The sequence below is a fragment of the Arctopsyche grandis genome, chromosome 9, assembly GCF_051622035.1.
Source record: "Arctopsyche grandis isolate Sample6627 chromosome 9, ASM5162203v2, whole genome shotgun sequence".
NCBI lineage: Eukaryota > Metazoa > Arthropoda > Insecta > Trichoptera > Hydropsychidae > Arctopsyche > Arctopsyche grandis.
The window spans coordinates 540,508-550,244 of record NC_135363.1 but is presented as its reverse complement, the minus strand read 5'-3'; the positions used below and the strand labels follow the sequence as shown (position 1 = coordinate 550,244).

At 42.9% G+C, this 9,737-nt stretch overlaps 2 protein-coding genes and 1 long non-coding RNA gene across 3 annotated transcripts in view; 2 read left to right on the top strand and 1 right to left on the bottom strand.

The window, feature by feature from the left end:
• LOC143916321 (uncharacterized) overlaps positions 1–8,035 on the top strand; it is a 59,487-nt gene extending 51,452 nt beyond the window's left edge. The window contains exon 2 of the long non-coding RNA XR_013260968.1: positions 6,991–8,035. This is a non-coding gene — a long non-coding RNA (uncharacterized LOC143916321). The remainder of the gene's footprint in view (positions 1–6,990) is intronic.
• LOC143916841 (uncharacterized) overlaps positions 1–9,737 on the bottom strand; it is a 504,240-nt gene that overhangs the window by 256,878 nt on the left and 237,625 nt on the right. The gene's annotated exons all lie outside the window — the stretch shown is intronic.
• LOC143916319 (peptidyl-prolyl cis-trans isomerase NIMA-interacting 4) lies at positions 3,784–4,794 on the top strand. The gene is made up of 2 exons (XM_077437347.1): positions 3,784–3,875; positions 4,010–4,794. The coding sequence occupies exons 1-2, from the start codon at positions 3,821–3,823 to the stop codon at positions 4,321–4,323; spliced, it is 369 nt and encodes a 122-aa protein (XP_077293473.1). The 5' UTR covers positions 3,784–3,820; the 3' UTR covers positions 4,324–4,794.

Genomic DNA, 9,737 nt, shown 5'->3' with positions numbered 1-9,737 from the left:
GTCCTGCTGTCGAAAATAAATTCAGTTGGGTTTTAATGAAGTTATTTTTTGTCAACTCGTAAAGTTATATCGTCAACAAAAAGTAAGGTTGCTCGATTCCGTTCACGTAGATGGGTATACCAACTGACCGATAGTTGTGTCACACTACACTGAGGATTGCATTTGGTATTGTGGCGGCTCGCTTATACGACATGGTCGAGTTTGGTTGCCTTCCTGCGAGTGGGAACCAACTCGGCTGGGTTCGGAGAGCCACTACTCACTCTGCATTTAGCTGTCATATAATAAACACGTGTATTAACATGCCAGTCGTCTCATTCGCTCCCCCATTTTTTAAGCACCTGTCATCGACGTTGTGGCTGGACTCATGTCGATAGGTAGGTAGGTAGGTAGGTAGGTAGCCGTGTCTGCTCGTTTATTGTCACCCGAGGGCCGCGACGTGCTGTGTCGATGGCGATGGCGGCGCGGCGGGTAGCTTTCCCGCCTGGCTCGGCGAGGCAGGGATGAGCAGCGGCATGCTGAATTAATCGAGGCTGCGTGGCTCGATGTCGGGGGTCACCAGTATGGGGGATGAACGAATGAGACGACTGGCATGTTAATGCACGTGTTTATTATATGACAGCTAAAGGCAGAGTGAGTAGTGGCTCTCCGAACCCAGCCGAGTTGGTTCCCACTCGCAGGAAGGCAACCAAACTCGACCATGTCGTATAAGCGAGCCGCCACAGTATGTTACTATTTGGTACACAATGTAACTATTTGGGTCGAAAAAAATTATGTAGTTTAAATCTGCGACTGACTTAAGTTATACACGAGCACAAATAAAATTTATACTAGTGTACGATGGTTTCTTGCACGATATGCAATCATAATACAGTTGACGCTAAAATTATTATCAGTTAGTAGGGAACAAGAGGTAGGACCATCGAAGGCGCAAAAGGTTCTCAGTAGTAATGTCAAAGGTTTCTTATTTTTACTAATTTAATTTTAAACCTCAAGTGGCCAATCTTGCCATACACATATATATATATATATATATATATATATATATATATATATATATATATATATATATATATATATATATATATATATATATATATATATATATATATATCAGTGGCGGCTCGTGATAATTTTTAGTGGCGGGGCTGCACTGAAAAGATATCTAAAAAATGTCACCATAATTATTCTATCATGTCATAACAGGACAAAATAAGCACAATTTTTGGCGTACGACCACTTACATGTGGATTTAAGTATTATTGAAAAAAAAACTAGCAAAATTCACCACCCATTAAAGGGGTGCGTCCAAACGCGATGAAGATTTCGAAAAATACGCTGGTACTCCAGTAAGATTGCTAAAAAAAATTCGTTCTTGCTGGTTTCGCGACGCGGATTAAAAAAAACCCTAAAACCTTTCAAAAACTTAACCCCCTAATTCGTAACGAAAAACATTAACCTGTTGACAATGCATCGATACATCGGTTGTTTCATCTGCCATAACAGCTAGATAAGTTGCTTTTTTTTATTTCAGCACTTATTTGTTCCCTACACACGTTCAAAATACAATCTAAAAGTTAATTTTGAATAGTTTTTGATGTCCCTTTAAAAACCGAAAAAGTTTGAAAATGTTTTTTTAAAGAATCGTCGAAATTTTGTGAATATTCTAGAAGCCCCCGAAAAACTCCTGGATTTTTTGAATTTTCTGTTTCATCGTGTCCCCTCATTGGCATTTCAAATTTACCGCAAAATTTAACGCAATCAATAATTTTAAATAAAACATCCCGATTTTTTTTTTACGTTTTCGTTATGCTTATCTATTTCCCGCCGACAAGCTTCCCAAAATCGTGAGATTACACACATTTTTTAAGTGTTCGACACTTCCCTCGTGTTTTTAAATTTATCGTTTAAATGTTTTAAGTCAATAACTCCTGTTTTCGTCCAAGATGCTTCGCCTGGCGACTCGCCTCCAAACAAAAGACACGGATAACAAAATAACGCGTTTTTTTCTGTACATCTCGTTAACCAATTGTATTTTTTTATAAATGTCTGGATTAAATTTTCGCGAGTAACTAAAAGATCTACTAGTTGCAGGCTGTGAAATAATTAAATTGGGCGTGAGTCAGCCTAATGCTTTTATAGCGACTTCTTCGGTAAGTTCTAGTCGCGAAAAGTGCAAATTTTGTAAATATTTTACTGAATTCTTTTGTTCTTCCATTTTTAAAAGAAAAAAAATCTTAATATATTTAAATAAAAATTACGAGAAAAAGTTAAACAGATTTGAAAAAAGTTTGCTGTTATCAAAATGAAAACGACTCACCGAAGATTTGATGAGGGCTCGTACGCAACGATTAAGAGTAACGAAAACGAATAAAGCTGTGATCGTGCGATTCAACTAATCAAATGTAAGATTGTAGGAATCTCGTCGTCGTCATCGTCATCGAAACCTTCGAGAATATTCCGCAACAACAAAATACATCGAGCGGAACAGCGCCAAGCATTCCAGAAAATACTACGCCTCGACGAAAGCAAATTCCCCTTGTACGCATCAATAACTAAATGCTCGTACAACCACTTCCATCAAGCATTCCAGAAAATACTACGCCTCGACAAAAGTGCATTCCTCTTGTACGCATCAACAACTAAATGCTCGCACGCATCAATAACCACTTCCATCAAGCGTTCCAGAAAATTCTACGCCTCGACAACAGTGCATTCCTTTCTTACGCATCAACAAACCACCACCATCGGTCAGGCGATTCCAGAAACACTATAAAAGGAGGTACAACCCAAACAACGCCAGTCGACCCACAGCAGCAAGCGTCGACACAAAGCAGCAGACCAGTCGACATACAGCTCCTGACCAGCCACCACTACACTACGCGGACTTGGAAGATCAACCAGCCGAACATAGCCGAACAACGAGCCAGCAACACACTGCCGTATTCAGAGACTTGCTGAACATAGCCGAATGCCGAGCCAGCGACACTCTACCGTATCCAGAGACTAGCCGGACATAGCCGAATGCCGAGCCAGCGACACTCTACCACATCCAGAGACCTCTGAACGACATACTTTTACAAACAATTAACCATACTTGTGTATACGTGTTACTACCAAATAAATACCACATTCAACATATAGTTGTATTAATACCGAACACAGACGAATCTGTCTACAATACATGGCGGACTGGTGGTGAAGAAGACCTTCACAATAAGACTAGTTCCCATAAGATCAAGCGCGCGAAATCTTAAACAAACTGACAGATGAATGTCGTTTAACAGGCGAAGGCTGCCGACTGTCCAGCCCAAAAGGCAGAGTGAGTGAAAGAGAAAGAGCTATCTGCAGTTGCAAATAGCTCTTTCTCTTTCTCGTTCCGAAACTCCGGGCTGGGCAGCGTTCAGCTCGGCGCTGTAACACTTTACAGCCAGTACAGCAACATTTTAATTCATCTGTCACCATACAAGTTAGTGGGGTCTTCGAAATGGTCAACATTACTTACAATATCACCCTTTTGGATATGGGTGATATTGTAAGTAATATTTACTCTGTCGAAGGCCCCAATAGTTAAGTCCATCCAACTAATAAAAATAAACTAATATCATTAATAAATAAAATATTAAATGTATTATTAAATATATATCTTAGAATTTTATAGGAGGGGCTGCAGCCCGGCAGCCCATTAGGACGAGCCGCCACTGATATATATATTGTTTGGAAAAATGATTTATTTTAAATCATATAAAAATGATGTTATTATGTTTATGTTGGCACTTCTCGATCCCCTTTTGACGTTTCGACAAACATAACCTCAACCAGGATGCCACCGAAAAAGCAGGCCGCATCAAAACAGTCGAAGGGCGACGATGACAAAGGTATTTTTGTACATTTTTCTTAATTATTATTATCCTTTTAAATCATTTCGATGTTCACTTTATTTTTTGAGCAAATATGTACGTACGTATTAAGCTTGCACATATTAAGTCAGAGTTGTTTCTTTGTAATATAGGTAGCAAAGAAAAAAAAGGTGGCACTGCCGTTAAAGTGAGACACATACTTTGTGAAAAGCAAGGAAAATGTTTGGAAGCACTCGAAAAGATAAAAGCCGGACAACGATTTCCGGACGTCGCTGCCACATACAGCGAAGATAAAGCAAGACAAGGTGGCGACCTGGGCTGGATGACCCGAGGATCTATGGTTGGACCGTTTCAAGATGCTGCATTTGCACTCCCCGTATCGACTGTCATCAATCCCGTTTATACTGATCCTCCCGTAAAGACCAAGTTTGGCTATCATATTATAATGATAGAAGGGAAAAAATAAGTGTAACTATTATATTTGTAAATATTTTCTATATTTTTAAATGAAATTTTAAATTTAACCAATAAATTTTTTTGCAAATATGTTAACTTTTAATAATATTTCATATTAGAAATGTCTTAACTGTTTTAATTATAATACGTATGTATGTATGTATATACATCGTATAAACATGCGACACATCATTGGCTAGATTTACTCCCAATGTATTCCTTCGTTTTAAATTGACACTGGCTCGGTTAAAAATTTTTTATGAATCTCTGTATATATGTATGTACAAACGTGTATCATTTTTCATCTAGTGATTAGATTTTAGCCATTCGATAAAATTCTGATTCAGATTTACATTTTACTGAATTAATACTAAAGAGTCCAAATTTATCGTAATTTCCGTTTACCGGTAGCCTGGTGGTTTTTTACTAATTCTTTTTTTTTTGCACAAAATATATTTAACCAACATTATCTATTATGTACATAAGATCGGTCTCCGTGACGAGCCAGAATGTTAAATTACAGAAAAACGCAAATATCGGAAGGCAAAGATCGAAAATCGAAAGATCAAAAAAAAAGGGTGCATGGTAAACGGTACATACTCACTTAATTTGCGCGAGCAGGATACAACAGGAACAAGAGGAACAGGCTTTTCCTCTCGTATTAATGTGCGCGCGCAGAATACGGGAGGAAAAGCCTGTTCCTCTTTTTCCTGTTGTACCCTGCTCGCGCAAATTAAGTATGTAAGTGAGTATGTACCGTTTACCATGCAGCCTTTTTTTTTGATCTTTCGACTTAAGATCTTTCGATTTTCGATCTTTGCCTTCCGATTTTTGTGTTTTCTGTAATTTAACATTCTGGCTCGTCACGTAGACCCACATAAGATATACTCCCTAAGATTTCACTTCACAATTTTCTCGAGAAATTTCGATGAATAAAAAAATGCATGTGTGTAATAATATTACAATATATGTACATATGTAGTATTGCAGATTTAATATGTTAGATTGTTGACTGACAACTTGCCAAATTACATTTTGATTGGCATTAGTTTGGGAATTTGCTATATATAATATTAAGCGGGAACTCGCCACAATTACATTTTAATTTTCAATAATTAAAAAACTCGTAAATGAGCATACATATGTATGTATATACGTACATAGCTACGTACAAAATATTATCAGTTAAGCAGATGAGAACTGGATAATTATAAAAGATGTGAAGATGATTCGTTATTGAGCTTCGAACGACGAATTACGAAAGAAATTTGGACTTGTATGTATATCTGACTAGTGAATTAATGCTAAAGTAGCAACAGTATTTTTCTGGATTCATATGTATGTATATAAGAAGATTTCAATTGTGTCAACATCAACTGTAACAATCTAAATTTCCAACATCCGTTGGAATAAAAATCATTGCGATGGATTTTGCTAGACTTTGGTTATTATTTTCATTCATATTCTAATGTTAATGTACAACATAATAGGAAAAAGAGCTCAAAAACTTATAAAAAAAAAGCCTGTTTTCGTTTTTTTTTTAAATGGTCAAAAAGCCGGTTTTTCGGTTTAGGTTTAAGCCGGCTTGGAAGCCATAGTCCTGTTTAAAAACAAGTTCCATAGAGGTAAGTTGAAGAAAATGGGAATAAAGCTTTCAAGGAAATTTCAGCAAGTTCAAGATATTCTGCTTCAAAATGTATCCAAAAAGAAGCTACTGATGTCGTGGTTTTTAAAACCGTGTTCAATCCTTCGTCAGCTCTATCTAATAGTCTATCTTGAAAGATGACATTCAAATCTGGTTTTATCGTCTGATCGTCGATGGTGTGTGGGGAGATGAATCGCATCTCTCTCTCTCTCTCTCTCTCTCTCTCCCTCTCTTGTTGTCTTTACGTTTATAATTATATTTAACGTTGAATTATACAGAGAGAAAACAACAGTTTCTCTCTGTATAATTCAACGTTTGTTTGATTCAATTTTAGTTTGATAGGACTAACGGTGTTCAAAAATTCCCCAAAATACACAAGACACACACACACATTTTTCTAGATCATGAAAACGTGATCAGTGGTCGATTCTGAGTTCGAATTAGTCAAAATCTCGAGTTCGAATTTTTGCATGATCAAAAAACTTCCATCTATTGTTACTACGTACATAGATAAAGTAAAAATGGAGTCTCTATTGACTTCATTTCGACGAGAGCGGCAACGATGTGAGAGTTCAAGTCTATAACCACTCAAATATTATATACTAGCTGTATTACCCGGCTTCGCTCAGTATTTATAATATAAACCGCTTAAACATGACTAAGCTAATAGTAAACATTTAATTAAAAAAAAATAATTTAAAAATTAAAAAAAAAAATAAATAAAAAAAAACAAAAAAAAAAAATCAAATTTTTTTTTTGCCTTCTAGGGCTTCGCTCTCGGCGCCCCCCTGAGCCTTTGCCTTCTAGGGCTTCGCTCTCGGCGCCCCCCTGAGCCTTTGCCTTCTAGGGCTTCGCCTCTCCACGCCCCCATGAGCAAATGCCGTTTAGGGCTTCGCCCCCATGATCAGTTGCCTTTTAGGGCTTCGCCCCTCCACGCCCCCATGATTAAATGCCGTCTAGGGCTTCGCCCCCCTTAGTTAATGCCTTTTAGGGCTTCGCCCCTCCGCGCCCCCAAAATTAATTGCCGTTTAGGGTATGGAGGATGAACGAATGAGACGACTGGCATGTTAATGCACGTGTTTATTATATGACAGCTGAAGACAGAGTGAGTAGCAGCTCTCCGAACCCAGCCGGGTTGGTCCCCACTCGCAGGAAGGCAACCAAACTCGACCATGTCGTATAAGCGAGCCGCCACATCACTCCCCCCCCAGCATCAGCGATACCAAAATTACAAAGAAACAAATTTTACCAAAAGAAAAAAATTATTGTTACACAAAGAGAAAAAAATATTACGTGGGGAGAAAAAAAATTGTTGACGTGGGTCATCCGCTGTGTACATAGGTGTACCGCCCTGAATGGTCGGTAGATTCGAGGGCGGTGACGTCGCGAGCAGGACGGTGGCTGGTCCGATGGTCGCGCGATGCGATGCTGCGGCGGTGCCGCTCTTCCGAGGCTGATGTCGGTTGGTGGGGCGGCGGGGGCGGCAGGGGCATCGATGTGGTTGATGATACTCCGAGCTGGACTGTGAGTCGTTGTGGCTCGTGGAGGTGTTGTAGCGCTACCGCCCGTCTCGGCGTGACGACGCTCGTGGGGACGGACGGGGCCTTGATGATGATGATGATGATGATGATGGTGCTGAGGTGGTGTATGTCTTGTGGTGCTGGATGACCGTTCTATGTGTAGTGGATCGCGCATGACTCCACATCCAGCTGTCAAGATCGTCGTCTCATTCGCTCCCCCATTTTTGTAAGCACCTGTCATCGACGTTGTGGCTGGACGTCGGTAGGTAGGTAGGTAGCCGTGTCTGCTCGTTTATTGTCACCCGCGGGCCGCGACGCGTGTTGATGGCGATGGGGGCGCGGCGGGTAGCTTCTCCCGCCTGGCTCGGCGAGGCAGGGATGAGCGGCATGTTGAAATTGATCGAGGCTGCGTGGCTCGATGTCGGGGGTCACCAGTATGGAGGATGAACGAATGAGACGACTGGCATGTTAATGCACGTGTTTATTATATGACAGCTGAAGACAGAGTGAGTAGCAGCTCTCCGAACCCAGCCGGGTTGGTCCCCACTCGCAGGAAGGCAACCAAACTCGACCATGTCGTATAAGCGAGCCGCCACAAGGGCTTCGCCCCCCTTAGTTAATGCCTTTTAGGGCTTCGCCCCTCCGCGCCCCCATGATTAAATGCCGTCTAAGGCTTCGCTTCCATGATCAGTTGCCTTTTAGGGCTTCGCCCCTCCGCGCACCCATGATTGAATGCCATCTAAGGCTTCGCCCCCCTTAGTTTATGCCTTTTAGGGCTTCGCCCCTCCGCGCCCCCATGATTTAATGCCGTCTAGGGCTTCGCCCACCTTAGTTAATGCCTATTAGGGCTTCGCCCCTCCGCGCACCCATGATTGAATGCCGTCTAGGGCTTCGCCCCCCTTAGTTAATGCCTTTTAGGGCTTCGCCCCTCCGCGCCCCCATGATTGAATGCCGTCTAGGGCTTCGCCCCCATGATCAGTTGCCTTTTAGGGCTTCGCCTTCGGCGCCCCCCTGAGCCTTTGCCTTCTAGGGCTTCGCCCCTCCACGCCCCCATGAGCAATTGCCGTCTAGGGCTTCGCCCCCATGATCAGTTGCCTTTTAGGGCTTCGCCCCTACGCGTCCCCATGATTAATTGCCGTCTAGGGCTTCGCCCCCCTTAGTTAATGCCTTTTAGGGCTTCGCCCCTCCGCGCCCCCATGATTAAATGCCGTCTAGGGCTTCGCCCCCATGATCAGTTGCCGTTTAGGGCTTCGCCTCATAAGACTGCGCCCCATGAGGCTGCGCACCCCTGCGCCACCTTCGGGGCCCCATGGGGCTGCGCCCCCCTGCGCCCCCTACGGGGCCCCATGCGGCTGAGCTCCATAAGGCGGCGCCCCATAGGGCAGCGCCCCATAAGGCCGCGCCCCATAAGACTGCGCCCCATAAGGCTGCGCCCCATAAGGGTGCGCCCCCTTCGGGGCCCCATAAGGCTGCGGCCCCTTCGGGGCCCCACGGGGCTGCGCCTCTGGCGGGGCCCCATGAAACTACTCGCCTTGCACCCCCGCGGGGGTGGGTGCAGTTTAGGAAAAAAAAAAAACTCCAATTTTCCCAAAGTTCCCGGGTTTTTTCCCGTTTATTCAAAATTCCCATTTTTGCCCATCTCTATGTATATGACTTACTGGTGGATCTACGGTGGTGGTACGAGGTCAATGGCCACCACCCTAGAGGACTACATAATATTAATACATACATATACATAATAATTAAAATTCACATTCGATGTTTAAAAACGCGATTCAAACGCGCCTTTTTGGTTCAAAAAGAAACATCAAATTGAATCGGGCATGTGAGTAGACCACTCTGTCTTTCAAGTATAAAATGTTATCATGTGCATAACATTATTGAATCGCTTTTACTGTATAAAGTCGATTTCCGAGATAACGTTTGTAACGCGACGTTCTCCCATCGTCCCATAGTGGCCACCCAGGGAAAAGCCTTATAGGCGCGCGCGCCCTCTCACCCGCGATCTCCCGTCGAAGAAAGATCTCTCCTGTGCACGTCTCCAGGGGGAGACGGGGCCCAGAGATCCATCACCATCCGTGCTGAAGAACCACCGCGAGGTCGAGTGTAGCATCACTCCCTCCCCTGAGTTCCAGCACAACGTCCCCTGCATTCCTCACGCCGTTTCCGGAGAAACCTCAGCCGTGAGAGGACCCGACCAGAGGACCGCCGACCCTCTCTACAGCCAGCCGTCATCCGGGAAGGACCTCCCCATCCGGC